This window comes from Triplophysa dalaica, chromosome 14 (assembly GCF_015846415.1).
Source record: "Triplophysa dalaica isolate WHDGS20190420 chromosome 14, ASM1584641v1, whole genome shotgun sequence".
NCBI classification, from domain to species: domain Eukaryota; kingdom Metazoa; phylum Chordata; class Actinopteri; order Cypriniformes; family Nemacheilidae; genus Triplophysa; species Triplophysa dalaica.
In genome coordinates, this window is record NC_079555.1 from 12,020,056 (window position 1) to 12,036,007 (window position 15,952).

A 15,952-nucleotide genomic window follows, 5' to 3' on the forward strand; every position below is an offset into this window, starting at 1 on the left:
GTATGAAGTGTTAGAATAGGACAATATCTGGCTGCGATGCAACCGTTTAAAACTCAGGAATCTGAGAGTTCAAAAAAATCGAAATATTGAGAAAATGGCCTTTGAAGTTGTTAATCAGGGGGACTGTGGCAGACCACTCACTCACAAAAATAAAGTTTTTATATATGTAAGGTAGGGAATTTACAAAATGTCTCCATGGAACATTATCTTTACTTAATATCCTAATGATTTTTGGCATAAAAGAAACATATGTATTACTGTATTTTTGTCTTATTAAAATGTTCAGGGTCACATATGTGTATCAAAAAAATCCTAGTAAGGTGAATACAACATATTAGTTAATTTATAATTTATCACACAACAATTGCAAACACTGCATGTCAATCACATACTCATGATGTGAGTTAAGTTCGATTTTTTAAAGTTATTAAGTCGATATAAAGGAGTATGAACTCTAAAAAATATGCTGTATAAAATGTATACATATATTCCCAAGCACACCGTATACCAAAACCTAACCCTACACTAAAAACTAGACTACACTACACTATTGTCAAAAATCTGACTGACTTTCTAATTAATTTATTTAGCTTTATCATGAGATGATCATATACACACATAAAATGGTCATTTCTAACCACCTCACCAAACCCAAGGGAACTTACTACTTCCTTCACTACCAACGAGAAGAGGGCGGAACTGTAATACGGAAGCAGTAAGACACGTCAGCCGTAACGTCCGGACACATTTCAATGACGCACCGCTCCGGTTTCCTTCTCATACAAAGTCAGTTCGGTGTATGTACAGTCTTTCATTGTATCCTGTAAACATTAGGTATAATATATTTGTGTGGATGTTTTTTTAACAACATACTGCTCAACAGAAGTCACGGGACAGTAACGCAGTCTTTAATCGATGTTTTATATGCGTGATAAATAACAGATTTTTTCCATTGATTTTTGACTGTCATGTGGTTTGTCATCATAGTGCAAGGTAACCATGAATCAGTTGTTTTTTACCATCTCGTGCTTGTGTGTTCCTTGCATTTGTCCGATAAATAACATTACTATTATGCTAACACATCTAGTGTGTATCGCGTGTCATGTCATCTATACTGATTCTTTATTATTATCTTTTTATTTCATTTAAACATATTTTTGTCCTCATGCTTTGATGACTGTACAATACATTCTCAAAAGTACTATGACATCTAAACACCTTATGCACATGTGCTTGTTGAACGTTACATCTGAAATCCATGGAGACTAATAGGACATTGGGCTCACCTTCTGCTGCTATTACAGTTTCTTTTAAAGTATTCTTTTTGCTAGAAATTGGAACAGAAATTTGGTTATTTTCAAACATGAGAGCATCAGTATGGTTAGGCAATTATGGTGATGGTATTCAATTGGTTTCAGAACAGGTGTGGGGTCTCTAAAGCTAGTTAAAAACATCTCCACCTGACTCCGTAAACCTTTCACTTGTTTTTGTAACTGATGCTCAGTTTGTAATTTGATTGTATTTGAATTCATCGCTTCTGTTTCACATGCAGGTGATTTGAGGACATACCTGGATTGATGCCGATTAGATTAAAATGGAACTATCTAAATCTATCGCACTCAAGAACGGGAGGAAGCGGAAGCCTGTGGTGCCCGGGTCAGACATGGGTGGAAGGGAGCCCAGGCTGTCTGACTTAGAAGTGGACGGGGATGAGGAAGCTCTTTTACGGAGCTCGAACAGGTACAACGGCAGTTCCAAAGGGCGAAATGGAATCCATGGAGAACTGGGCAACGTGGCCCTCTTACTGTTCTTGTATGTGCTTCAGGGCATTCCCTTAGGCTTGGCTGGAAGCATCCCTCTTATCATGCAGAGTAAGAACGTCAGTTACAAGGACCAGGCCTTTTTTAGTTTCGTTTTTTGGCCCTTCAGCCTAAAGTTGCTCTGGGCTCCTCTTGTGGACTCTGTATACCTGCAGCAGTTTGGCAGGAGGAAATCTTGGCTGGTGCCCACTCAGTACCTGCTAGGTCTTTTTATGCTTTATTTATCCTTTACGGTTGACGCAATGCTTCAGACAGATGGGCAGAAAGGACCGGATGTGATCATGTTGACTGCAGTCTTCTTCCTGTTAGCTTTCCTTGCAGCCACACAAGACATTGCTGTTGATGGCTGGGCTTTGACCATGCTGTCCAAGGAGAATGTGGGTTATGCTTCAACATGTAACTCTGTGGGACAAACCGCTGGATATTTCCTGGGCAATGTGTTGTTTCTTGCGTTAGAGTCTCCTGACTTCTGCAACAAGTATCTGAGGTTCGAACCCAAGGACCAGGGCATTGTAACACTCTCAGGTAAAGATATGGCTAATGATTGACTAAAATTTAGTTGTATCACCATGTGTACAGACTGATATATTTAAATGCATTTGGTAATCATTTGTACTGCTCTGCACCGTATATCAGATTTCCTGTTTTTCTGGGGGATTGTTTTCATGGTGTCGACCACTCTGGTTGCTATTCTGAAAAAGGAGAACGCCAGACATCAACGTATCCAGAAAAAGCCCAAAGAGGAGAATCAGGGTGTCATGGAGACCTACAAGCATTTGGTCTCCGTTCTTAAAATGCCCACAGTCTTTACCTTCTGTATCCTATTGCTAACTGCTAAGGTAAAGTCATCTAGCTGAGGTGTCACTTATTGCTGTTGTCATCATCCTTTTTTAATGTTTTATGCGGTTTTGTTACACGACTCATTGAAATGCTTTATTCTAATTGGCCAGTCGCGACATTTGCAGGTTTGTTATGTATGGGAGAATGTACAGGCAGCCGGTTGTTATCGCAGAAATGAGCCTTGACAATGTGATCTTGTACATTAACAACATTATCCCGCTTATTACACGGCTACTTGCCAGATGAAAAAAAAGGACATCAAATGTGAATTTTAAATATTTGAAAAAGCTAATTTTTACCGAATGCAGACCTTCTGTATGGAAAAGCCGTTTACCTTATGAAGTTCAAACGTCACGAACAGGCAAATTGGTTCAACCATTTGTAAATATAATGTCATACATGTTATTAAAAGACATATTTATAATTAATTTTTGTGTAATATTAAACTGCCCCTCTCAAAATGATTTGCAGCATCCGGGTTACAGGTTTTTTTTTTTTTTTTGATGGGTTGTTATTTGAAAAGACCAACCCTTGGAATGTCCGGACTGCCCAATCAGAATCAAGCATTCAAATGAGCTGTGTAATAATCCCAGATAACAACATCTTAAAACTAATAACAGCCGGTCACCTGGATGCAACAAATCATTTTGACAACTGTTTTTGTTGACAATTTAAATTGTAATGTCTTTTAATAACATGTATGACATTATATTTACAAATGATTAAACGACTGTTTGTGACATTTGAATGTTGTTTCTTACCTTAAAACCTAAGTAAAAAGTAGCAAAATAAGCATATCTGCATTCTGTAAAAATTAGATAATAATATATTCCTGATCACAATGTCGGGGGGGCTTATTTTTGAGCTAACAACCGGCTGCCTGTACATTATCCCTTACTAATGCAGATCAGTGATATATCTCTCTCTTCCCGTTTCTTCCAGATTGGCTTTTCTGCTGCGGATGCTGTGACTGGGCTGAAGCTAGTAGAAGCTGGGGTTCCTAAAGAGCAACTAGCCCTGCTTGCAGTTCCCATGGTGCCTCTGCAAATTCTGCTACCCCTGGTTATCAGTAAATACACAGCTGGTCCTCGTCCACTAGATATCTTTTACAAGGCTTTTCCATTCAGGTACAAACAGAATCCATAAACATAACTTCCTGCTAGTAATAAATAGCTTTGACAACCAAATAAAATGGCCAGTCACTTCTTAAATTTAATCGTAAGAGGGAATAAATGCATATAGACTAATAGTGCACATGTTGTGTTTCATTAAGGTTACTGATTGGTCTGGAATATGCCCTGCTGGTCTGGTGGACCCCAAGTGTTCGGCATGAGGAGGGATTCCCTTTGTACTACTATGCAGTGGTGCTGCTCAGCTATGCTGCACATCAGGTTAGTACAGTATATACTGTATAAACCACAGCTACTGGGTTGATCAATGACATTTTATGTTTTTGGTTCAAAATGTTTCTGCCTTTTTTGGGGGTTTGTTATATTTTAAAATAGAAAGAAAACTAGTTTCACCCGAAAATGAAAATTCTGTCATTATTTATTCTCCCTCTTGTTATTTCAAACCTGCATGACTTCATTCTGCAGAACACAAAAGAAGATATTTTGAAGAATGTTAGTGACCGAACAATAGCGGTACCCATTGGCTTCCATTGTATAGATTCAAAACCAATGCAAGTCAATGGGTACCACAGGGATATTTCTTAAAAATATAATTTTTTTGTGTTCTGCAACAGGTTTGAAATGACATACGGGTGAGTAAATGATGATGGAATTTTCATTTTTGGTTGAACTAGTCAAACAGACATACCAGACATATTTTATTTTGTTATTCAATGGGAATGTCTAAATGTCACTTTTAGTATTTATTTAAAAGTTTTCACTCAATGAAATTCACACACTTTGTTTTTCTTTGAGTAATTTGTATTTTTTCCACTAGGTGGCAGTATATAGCATGTATGTTGCCTGCATGGCCTTTCATGCTAAGGTCAGTGACCCTGTCATCGGCGGCACCTATATGACCCTTTTAAACACTGTGACTAATCTAGGAGGTAACTGGCCTTCTACTCTAGCTTTATGGCTGGTAGACCCTCTCACCTCTAAAGAATGCCAGGGAGCCCCTGGCCAAACATGCAGTTCACTTGAAGAAGCAGGGGTGAGTTTTACTTTTCTTTTTCACTAACAGAAATTTGCTGTATCTGCTTGCAGACTTTTTCACCTGTTTTTATATTGTCTGCAGCTCTGTGTCAGAGAGGGTGGGACATGTATAACAACATTGGACGGTTACTACGTGGAGTCTATTGTGTGTGTTGTGATTGGTCTCTGCTGGTGGATCTTTTTCGGAAAGAAGATGACGCGATTACAAGAAGAAAGCCCCTCGGCATGGCACTGTAGAGTTACCAAATAACAGAATCTCTGCCAGACTCAGAGCTACTGTGGTTTTTTAGTTACTTTATGCCTTGCTCTCTTATGCCCCCTGTCTTTTCCACACTGAGCGACAGCTTGTGATTTGTCACACTATAGAAAGCCCGTGGACAGGCTTTATTCTTTAAGGACTGAAATGCTGAAATATACTGTACCATTAAACAATCACAGGTTTAAAGCCTGGAGATGTATACACTATCAATACAGCCATAGTTTATGTACAGATTACATACATAAACCCTTCTGACATAACATAGCATCCGTTTTATGATTACTTGAGTTGTCTGTGCCTTGTTTACCTTTTCAAAATATACATTTCAATATATACATTTTTATCATGTATGCCTTTGTTCCAGAAACGTAATTGAGCTGTTCAGGATGGCAGTGAAAGTTATTATTGTCCCTAAGGCATTACCAGTTGCAAATGGATAGATCCCATTAAGGCATATAGCCCTTTTCATACAGAGGTCCCAGAAAAGTCATGGAATATTTTTTTCTGGGATCATTTGATTTTTGTTTATATGGTGGAATATATGCCTAATAGGGACATATATATGGGAATAGTTGGTGCTTAGATCTGTTTCATGAAACAGAGGTTACAAGAAGATTTACCTACAGCAAGGCCAGGAAAAAAGTACTAAAAATATGGTTGACATAGACAACTGTCTGTCCTTTCAAAGTAATTTTAAGGCCAGTAATTCCCATTTAATCTGATTGAACATACTGTTTATGCAGTCAGCTGGGTACCTTGAATTGTCTTTTTTTTTTAAACCAAAAATGAATGTTTAGGTTTTCTGTAAATTATGTAGACTAGCAGTGGAGCAGAAAGTCCACTGTAGAAATCAGTTTACTGCAGTGATACGGTTGGTGTGGATATTTATGAAATCACCAGCACTGTATTGGGTATTGATCCTCAATTGTGTGTTGATCTGTTTATCTAGATCATCAATTTAATGCATATAGATTTTCTAATGCAAATGACTTGTTTTCATTCATTAAGTCCTTACTTTAATTGTTATTCTATCGTGTTGTATGTTGATTTATGGGAAGAGGATACTGTTGCATTGTTTTGAACTTTGTAAATACATGTAAACTGTTACCTTAGTCGTTTTAATTAACAATCCAGAAGTGTAATGTTAAAAAATTAAATGCCTATCTTATATGAAAATAAATGAAACGAAGATTTGAGCTTGCAGCCTCCTTTAGCTGTTTTTGCTCAAAAAGCGCGTTGTGTCCTATCTTACTTTCCATTGGAAGTGGGCGTGGTTTCATCTGTAGTTTTTTCTTTGTAAACAACATGCCGGATTTGGATCCTGCAGATGTAAACGAGGAAAATGCCAAGAGACCACAGAATATAATTGCACTTGTATCACAGCATGCCGACAACAACTTAGTTTTTGTCCGGGTAAATAACTCATCAGAATATTCCGTGTGATTTGCTGTCTTTTTAATGTTAGCCGAAATATACTGAGGTTTTAAATTACAACCCGACAAATATAATACAAATACATTCTTCATAGCATTATACTACGTTACATTCCATTGTCTTTTACATTTGATCATGTCATCTGTTTATATCTTCATGATGTTTTCGTGCTCTTCAACAGAACATCAGCACATGTCTTGGGCTCGCGGGTGTTCTCGTCATAGCGAGGAGCATAAGGCTGGTAAATGCTTAATTCACGAGCTTTTATCTGACGCAACTTCTGTCAATCAAAATGTCAATGGTGATTGTAAAATTACGTTTTATAAAGAGCAATAAGAAAACAGAATTTCTCAATTTTTCTAACCTTAACAGTCAAACGTTACTAAAACTCACGACATTGGTTGACAGGTTTCACGTGCAAGGTTATTCTTTTATTTAGTCTAATTAAATGAAACCTGTTTTGTGTAGTATTCTTATAAAACATGTATTTCTTATACAATTATAAAATGAACCACCAGTATTATATTACAAATGTATAGGGCATGGATCCTTTTAATTTACATATTTTTTTCACTTTGGTAATGTCTTTTTATTCTGCAGATTACAAAATTTGGCTCTGCCTCTGATATTCCAGCACGGTTCATTGAGAGTAACATCAGTATCAGAGGAAGAGTGAGAACTATAACCGAGAAAGGGCTTGAAGTGGAACACATACCAATTTACGTCCCTTTGCTCAGTCCCCTGCTTACGAAACGTAAGGAAACACCCACTTAGTTTAGTATACATTGAACTGAAAATCACATAGACCCCCTATGCAAACCCACAGGAAGACCCCCTCACACACACACACAGTGAGCTTTAATTAGAGTTTTATTCGTTGGCCTGCATATTTGTTTCACTGCTGTCATGGGGACAACTGTGTTCATCTGAACAGCTGGTCCCGGTTATGACTAGGGATGTAACAATATCCAAATCTCAGTGTATGGTAATACCTCAGAATAAAGACTGCGGTGCGGTATTTATTGCAATATTTAAAATGATGACTTGGATAGGGCCATACGGATCCTCTTTTCTTTATCCTCTTATCATAAGTGTTGCTTGAAGATATGAGTTATAATATGAGATGGGTCAAATGACCTAAAATCCCTTATATAAAATAATTGCACCAGAAGGACCACGCCAAAGTTAACATCTATTATTTTTTAAACATTCTCTATGTTAGGCCCGGAAGACCTATCGTTTCATACAGTCGTGTGACCATGATAATATTGAGACAATTTTGCTATTGCGATAACACGATATCGATAATATTGTTATATCCCTAGTCATGACTCAATTTCTCTTAGAAACAAAATGCAATCTATTTTGCCTAACAGTTTGCCTAATAGATACATTCACTTTGAACTTGTATTGAAGCCCATTCACTTATTAGTTATTGAACATAAATGAAACCTATTTTCTGTTTTCCTATTGTTACAACCTATGTCACAGGACACAGGAGAGTAGACAGGAGAATAGGGATGATAAGTGAGTTGTGGGACCCCCGTGAGCCAACGGCTTGTATTCTTTATTACCACAAAACGATTAATCTCCTTTTAGATTCAGTTTTGTAAACCGGTAAGTGGAGGGAAGTAGCCAGTATAATTTTATTATGGACTAGCCATGCTTTTAAAATGAATGTAGAAGGGTTCTCATCTGCTTTTTTTAACACTTTGATAGGAACAGATCAAGTGCCTGAAGTTTGATTATAGTCGGTCAAGAGGATTATACAGTATCTTTCGGGTTTTCTGTGATTCACAGATGGCCTTGTCTAGCGTGACCTCTTTGGGCTTGCACCATATGGGCAGGCTTTCTCTTGTAAGTTGTAAAGACAGACCGTCACAGACCTACAGGATAGGGTCACCCTTTATGATCTTTCCCCCTTCGACAACAATAAAAGGATCATTTCTATGAATATGTTACATGGCTCACTGCTTTATGCTAATTCCTTAAACCAGGGAATTTTAACTATGGTTTAGAGTTAATTTTTGACAAAAGCCCTAAAATCACATCTTGTTGATCTGGTGATTTTGAAGCTCACTCACCCTGATTTCACCAGGCCAGTCCGTGACCTTTCTGGATGTGCGTCTGGCTGGGGTGGAGCTGACATCCGAAGGACAGAACTGGATCAGTCAGCAGCTGAAACCTGCTGAGACGGTGTGGCTCCGACTGATCGCTCGACAGAACGAGACCCTCCACTGCCTAGTGTCAGTTAACAGGGTAAGTGAGATATACACCAGATTAGCACAAGGGTCAAATGCCACCATGGAAGTTGTTAACTTGAAAGACGAGAGGCTTTCACACTTAAAGTAAAAAGAAACAAAACGTTTTCTTATCAATCTTACTGGTATTAAAATAATAGATGAACACTTCATCACATTCCTTCTTTTTCTAGGGCTCGTTCTTCAACACTTGTATGAATGACAAGCTTTTAAAGGATGGTTTGGCCCGGACTTCTCCCCTTATTGGTCTGGACCCTCAGTCACGCATCTACTGGAGACTTTATAAGCGCTTGTTGAGGGCTGAGAGCAGAGCTGAGAAAAAAGGAAAAGGTCTGTGGAAGGAGGAGAGTCGTTGGGAGAGAGCCACTAATGTCTTGAGGAGCAATTCACTGGTCGTGTCAATTAAGAAACTCTTTAAATGGACATTTGGGGCTAGAAGATAGTAAACTATACAAAAGAAGGAGAACGGGTTTAGATAATGCAGAGTTGTTTTGCATGTATTTATGAGACACATTTTAATATGTGTTCTATTTGTGACATATTGTTGATGGCAATGCATGATTAAAAGTGAAAGTTCACCCAAAAATGAAATTTTAATCATTTATTCACACTCAAGTTGTTTCAAACCTCTATAAATGAACACAAATATAGTAGATTGGTAGATTGCTTGGTTTTGACATACTTCAAAATTTCTTCTTTTGTGTTCAACAGAACAACGGAATCTAAACAGTCACAACTTATTTAACCATGACAAAAAAAAAATTGCGGGGTGAACTTTCCTTTACTACCTTAATAAAATCATAAAACTTGAATAAAAAGAAAAGCACAAATTTACTTTCACTTATTTAAATATTCGTCCATTTGTTGCTAAACCTGATGCTTTGTGATGCTATAACCTAAGAATGTATCTCTTCACACATGTGTTTACTCAACACAAAAACCTTTTTAACACTGTCCCTGATGTTGACGGTGTGATAATCACATTATCATGCTGCCGTACACCTGTATCGTCGGAGCCCACATCTTAGTTTTGACAACCGGAAAGCCTTTGTACTCTTGCCTCCTCCTCCCATAAATCCATATCCCACAGACCTCTCAGTTTTCGCTCACCCTGGGGAGGTGGGGGAGTGCTTTGTCACAATGACATGGCAGTGGGGGTCTACCCATGCCCCCATTGAGACAATGAGGAGGGGAGAACCCCATCACTATAGAAACATCACACTCTGGACAAAGTACATTAAAGGGGGTACCATCGCAGGGTCCTAAAGGACTTAGACTTGGGAAGGGAGAATGAGGCTCAAGAGGGAAAAAGTAGTAAAACATGGAGTGGGAGTTTACGAAGCTCTAGATAGAGTAAGAAACAGTGGAAGGTCATGTATTGTGAAAATAAATCTTTCATGCTTAAATGAGAACGTTTTTTTTTGTGTGTAGTTAGATAAAAAGTAGACAAGCAGCTTAATTTTAGTGACTATATAAGTATATATTTTATACTGTTGTATGTACTAAATACAAAAACTTGCTGTCTTAAAAGTACTGCAAGGGGTCATTTTGAGTTTAACTAGGAAGCTGGAATCAGAATCGCTTTTGGTAGTGTTATTCTATACACAAGTGGCCAAGACCATAAGGAAATGAACTAAAGAAAAGCAAACAAACAACATATAGAGAGAATGTTAGAATAAGGCTTGTTAGTCTGGGGCCTAATCGACATTGAATGACCCTCCCAGTGGGTTTCTCTGAACAGTAAAATCTCAGGTCCTCTGGAAGGGGTTTTGTTTTTGTCTCAGCTCTCAATGGCAATAGTCTATCTACTCTAATGGGCACGAGGGGGAGGAGGTGACTGCCAGCACCCCTCTTCCGCCTTTGTTGTGCAAATGTCCCTTGCGACTATGGCAGAGTTGCTGGACTCTTATTGGACAGACGGTTTGAATTGTAAGGTGCATTACTATGATCATTGGGTCTGAGACTGGCAGACTTTGAACTCAGACTCAGCACATGGGCGGCTACGCGGAAAGAACAGTGGAAACTGTGGAAGGACTGATGGATGAGAGATGTGGGAGTTAAGCCTTGGAAAAACATGGTCTTTGTGTTTGTGCAGGAGCGAGAACAGAGCTCGTCTCTCCTCATTGTATCAAATTCTACACTTGGAATTTTGAGCTCCTCAACTGATTTTACCTCTCAGGGTTTGTGTTTTTGTGACTATGAAACAAACTATTAAACTAAGTGTATTTGTTTATAGTTAATTAATGGTAAACTATAAAATACTTATAAATGCATGTTTTCAGTATTTTCAAACCAACTTTTATTTTAAAGTATTTAGAAAAACAGTGTAGGCCTACCATGCTGGACACTTCTAAAAGGATAGAATATCATAATAAAACAAAGACTGACTAGAACATTAAAAGTTAAAATAAATTATTTAAGTTCCATATACCACATAAATAATATATGCACGCCTATGTACATTTATGTCAATTATGTACATTTTAAAAACTGAGATGTGGCATATTTCGTTAAATATTAATGTTAAATTAAAATACTTTAAATGTGTAGGCAAAATGTTTAAATGAATGAATATACTAGTGAGTTAATAATATTAGCTGTCTATTAACAGATTTTTGTTGCTCAGTCCAGGTTCACGTGATTCCCTCTCGGTCCAATCCGTTAACTCCGCGCCTGGATTTGGTGGTGCGCGTCTCGACTCCGGTCAGTCCGGAGCGTTTGAATGAGCGCAGAGACTTTACAGTTAAACAGTAAACACCGCTTTACATGATCTGGGGTGAGGAAGCAGAACCTTGGAAACGTTGTGGCCCTGTGTGGAGGATACTACATACACAATGTTTCCATGAGTCAACGCTACTTTTATAAGCAAAGCGGATTATTGAGCAAACTCGTCAGGGACGCAGAGGATCTTAGGTAAGATTTGTGTGTTCTTTGTTGAGAGCAGGTGCACGTTTGATCCATACGTTAACTTACCCACAAACTTTCGCTACGTCCGAGAACTTTGTTGTGAATTTTGTCTCCGCAGTAACTTTCATTTTAGGTTTTCTCACAGGGTTGATGGAGGCTTTATCGTCCAGCATGGCTTTTTTAATGAATATTAAAGTTATAACGAATGTTAAAACAGTTGTTTTTTATTATGTAAAACATTGTTTACATGTATTGTTAGGTACGAGTTTGACATATGATACATGTGGCATTACAAGCAAAAGGTGACAAGGTTGTCAAGGCTTTTGCTGGCAAGGTTGGCAATTTGCCAAACAAAATGTGTTGAATGTGGTCCCCTAAGAAAACTGAACCACGCTAGAAGTGTAGGAACTCAGGATTGAGTCCGATTTGTTTGAGGCTGTCATAGTTTTGCTATTATGCCATTTGGTTTCTAATGTGTGAAAATGGTAAATTTGTGGTTTTAAAACAAAAGTCATGGTTAAGCTTTGGTTAGTATGGTAAAACCATGGCACATTTTGGAAAGGGAAGATGGTCTTGGGTTTTATGCCACCCAATCAGGTCATACAGAAGAGTTCACAGGTGGTCTTAAGGGGATCTTGAAGATTCACAGGGCACATGTTCAGATCACTACTGGTATACAAATTTGACAAATGTGGGGTGTGGTGTTATGTTTGTACATTCAAACATGATGGCACAATTCAGGTTGGTCAGTTGATATGGTGGTCAATGATCATTGTTTCTAATTTTTATAATTTCCCCTTTAACATATTTAACATGTAATTTGGCAAAAGTTAGCGTTAGCAAGTATGAGATTGCCTATCCAAAGTTTGTACATACTTTTGTGTATTGGAACGTGCGGGGTAAAACGACTCTAGTGTTTTCCAAGCACAGCGTATCAATTTGCTCCCCTGCTCGGGTGTAGCGTGGGCCGGTAAACAAGCGGAGCCCAGATTAATTATTTAGCTTTTATTCTCCGGGAACAGAAGATGCGTTAACTGTATTCTTTGTGTGCTCGGTGTCGCTGCAGTTACAGTAAAGTTAATCCTCTGTGGCCTTCTGATGAAACAGATCTTCGTGTGTCTCACTTGTTTTGGGTCATGAGCCCTAAAGTGTCTGCCACTCCTACTTGGTTTAGCAAAAGGGGAGAATGTTTCAGACTAGAATTTTGCACAAACCAACGTAACAAAGCCTCTCTCTATTCTAGAATTGTTGTGAAAGAATGAACATAATCAAATAATGCATTCTTTATACAGCTAACCTTCTGGGATTTCAATGCATAATAGGTGGAGTGGGATGTAAGGAGGGTGGGTCCATGGGGACAAGATGGAAAATGTACAAAATGCTTGGAATAAATGTTTTACATTGATCTGAGATATTGCGATAGTCTTGAAAAAGGGGACACAATAAACCTATTACTATACTACCTACTATAGTGTCACAATTCAAAGTAGCAGCACTATCTCTCTCTCTCGCATGCACGCACACACACACACACACACACACACAAGATGAAGAAAAGCGAGTCAGCAGTTTTATTGACCTGTATTTTGCTGTTTGACAGAGACAGACAGTCAACTCCTACAGGTTAAGGAAAGGTTTTATATACAGGGCTTGTGTTGGGGAAAGTGTCTTTCTATACATTGTGAGGGGGTGTGGGGGTCAAAGGGTTAGCCCCTCCCCCACCTCTACATTTATTTTAAGTGCTGTCACCCCAATCCCTGGTGCTTTAACCACCTCACTCTCACTGGTGGCATATATATATGAATTACTGTTTTTTTCTGTGAAAAGATAAGAAGCATAATAAACAAAGTCATAAAATGATGCTATTAGTGTTTGTTTGTCGTCTTTTGTCCCTGGCTGCTTTATGGTGCATGTATTTTTAAATGTGCTTGTTCGTCACCAGTTGTTCATTTGTCGCTAGAATCTAAATAGTAACGTAGCTTCTGAATGTTTCAAAAAGGGATTCTTTGTATCGTGAAACCAAAAAGACCGATGTTTTAAGAAATGACTCACTACTTTTGTGTCCATACAATGGAAGTCCATAGGGGCCAGTGCCGTTCGGTTACCAACATTCTTAAAAATGTTTTGAAGTGGAAAGTCATTTAATAAAGATGGTGGATAAATGAGGAAATAATTATTATAGTGTATGAAATTTAGCGGCATCTGGCGGTCAGGTTTGGGAATTGCAACCAACGGCTCACTCCACCGCTCTACCTTCCTTTCTAAGCATTATGGAGGCTACCATTCTAAGGTAATACAAACATAACGCTTCATTATTTTAGGTTGTTATACACCTCTGAAGATATAGTTATGCATATTATATAGCATTTCTGTCAATAGATTATCCAAAAAATTACACACCGGCCTTTAAGTGCTGGGGTCTGTTTGTTTAGCCAGTGACCATTTTAAATTCTTTCTATCACAGTTTAGTAAGGACACTATAACAAACAGCTTTTGCGTGTTCTATAATGTATAGTGGCCATCAAACAGAATTATCATGTAATTTGCATACAGCCTCAGGGTGCTTAGTCACATGGCATTTGCTACTCAGGTGGTTGCCTTCTATCGCCATAAGTGGCCATGAGCCAACATGGTAACATGCAGGCCGGTGGGTCAATGGGATTGAATGAGAATGCAAATGCATAACATCCTATCCTTCTGGCCTCTTTACAGACCTCGCTCAAGAAGACAGACTTGCATGAGCTGTTTCCTTATACAGTTACTGAAGACGAGTCAGAATGTCTATTTGTAAACCAGGGGTAGCAACTTGGCTCCTACACTGCCAGCATGTGAATTGGGATTTTATACACACAAATTATGTATAATTGTATACAATAAGTATATTTATTCCTTTTAACACATCTTGGCTGTCTAGATTTGACAACTGTTTATCAAGCTCTCTCTTTCTCATCTTTTTAGAATATACATTACCATGATTCCTTAAATTTCCTCCAAAAAAAGATGCCATTGACACAGGTTTTATATATTTCAAAAAAGTTATATTTTTGCACCTAATAATGATGCCCCACCAAACCAGATTATGTTCGCTAGGGGCAGATGGGACTTTCTTATGACAGTACAAACAGGATGGTTTATTGAAAAGCCAAGTGCTCACATTACCACACTCTGACACCATAATCATTCTCAATTTCCCCCCTCTGTGTGGGTAATGCACGCTCAAAAAGGGCTGCTAGCCTCTTATCCTATATCTAATGTGCCCCATAGTCACGGGAATAAAATTTTCAGGCACATGTGACAGTTTATGATTACCCTCACATTTATATTCTAGCTTCTCTGACAGTAAGCGCCAAATCGAGAGATGAGAGAATACAGTAAGGCTGAATGCAGTGTGGATTTCATGTTTCAGGCATGTAACGATGGACAACATTTTATAAATGTTGGATTTTGCTATTTAATACCTAGTCCTTTAAATTCAAGATTTAAAAATGAGGTTTGTCTTGAATGAAGGGCAATGTGGTTCAGTTCAGGAATCGTTTGTACTATATTGAATGAGAACTCATAATCTAGAAGCTATAGAAGTGCAGTGGTTTTCATATTACAATATTGATATGTATTACTAACAATACCACGAAATGTAGCTCTCGCAGAATCATTAGGAGATCCACCATCCTCTTGCCATCCCTCAGTCCACTTAAATCTTTGCCCTCTTCCTAGAACTATACGTTCCCTGTCCAGTCCTTTTACATTACATTATATAATTTTTCATTGATATCAAAGGCTGATTTCTTTCGCACCATAGTTTCTATAGCAGCACCTGTTGTGCAAGTTCGTCTCCTGCTGATTTATGAGAATATCCTGAGAGTAGAGTTCTGGAAAAAGAAAGACCCCCGTCGGCTTCTGCTTCAGTATCTGATTTCGTCTTGTTTCAGGAAATTAGTGCAGACTGAGGGCACAGGGTCAAGCACATAGAGTTTCTAGGGGGACACACAAAAAGTGAAGGGCTATTGGTAATAAATTGCTATTTGTTAGCTTTGTGAGCAGTATTTTCTCTTTGTGGTTTAATTTGACATTTTTAGGAACTTCATCATAAATGATTCATAGAGAAGTTTTTGTTTTAATGGCTTTAATAGACGTTTAGAATGGAGAGGTTGAATGGATTTGAACTTGTCATGTATCTTGCACATTTCATTTATTAAAAAAGAGGAAGATCACACTAGGTCAGGGCCTAAGGGCTGATGAACATAATTAATAAAATTAATTATACAC

At 38.2% G+C, this 15,952-nt stretch overlaps 3 protein-coding genes across 6 annotated transcripts in view; all 3 read left to right on the plus strand.

The window, feature by feature from the left end:
• The first annotated feature begins 743 nt into the window (after positions 1 to 743).
• Positions 744 to 6,287, plus strand: slc33a1 (solute carrier family 33 member 1). Of its 3 annotated transcripts, none has more exons than XM_056766935.1 (7): positions 744 to 797; positions 1,553 to 2,345; positions 2,457 to 2,659; positions 3,603 to 3,787; positions 3,934 to 4,051; positions 4,608 to 4,823; positions 4,908 to 6,287. In XM_056766935.1, the coding sequence occupies exons 2-7, from the start codon at positions 1,595 to 1,597 to the stop codon at positions 5,073 to 5,075; spliced, it is 1,641 nt and encodes a 546-aa protein (XP_056622913.1). In that variant the 5' UTR covers positions 744 to 797; positions 1,553 to 1,594; the 3' UTR covers positions 5,076 to 6,287. The 3 variants fall into 3 exon arrangements, with proteins under 3 accessions (XP_056622913.1, XP_056622911.1, XP_056622912.1); XM_056766933.1 differs by having other exon boundaries at positions 761 to 993; XM_056766934.1 differs by having other exon boundaries at positions 764 to 834.
• An 88-nt stretch (positions 6,288 to 6,375) lies between these two features.
• Positions 6,376 to 9,613, plus strand: c18h3orf33 (c18h3orf33 homolog (H. sapiens)). The gene is made up of 5 exons (XM_056766010.1): positions 6,376 to 6,497; positions 6,700 to 6,759; positions 7,119 to 7,272; positions 8,617 to 8,777; positions 8,953 to 9,613. Exons 1-5 carry the CDS (start codon positions 6,390 to 6,392, stop codon positions 9,220 to 9,222), a joined length of 753 nt encoding a protein of 250 aa, XP_056621988.1. The 5' UTR covers positions 6,376 to 6,389; the 3' UTR covers positions 9,223 to 9,613.
• A 1,895-nt stretch (positions 9,614 to 11,508) lies between these two features.
• Positions 11,509 to 15,952, plus strand: part of plch1 (phospholipase C, eta 1) — a 57,390-nt gene continuing 52,946 nt past the window's right edge. For both annotated transcript variants that reach the window (XM_056766007.1, XM_056766009.1), the window contains exon 1: positions 11,509 to 11,692. The gene's annotated coding sequence lies outside the window, so the exon portion shown is untranslated. The remainder of the gene's footprint in view (positions 11,693 to 15,952) is intronic.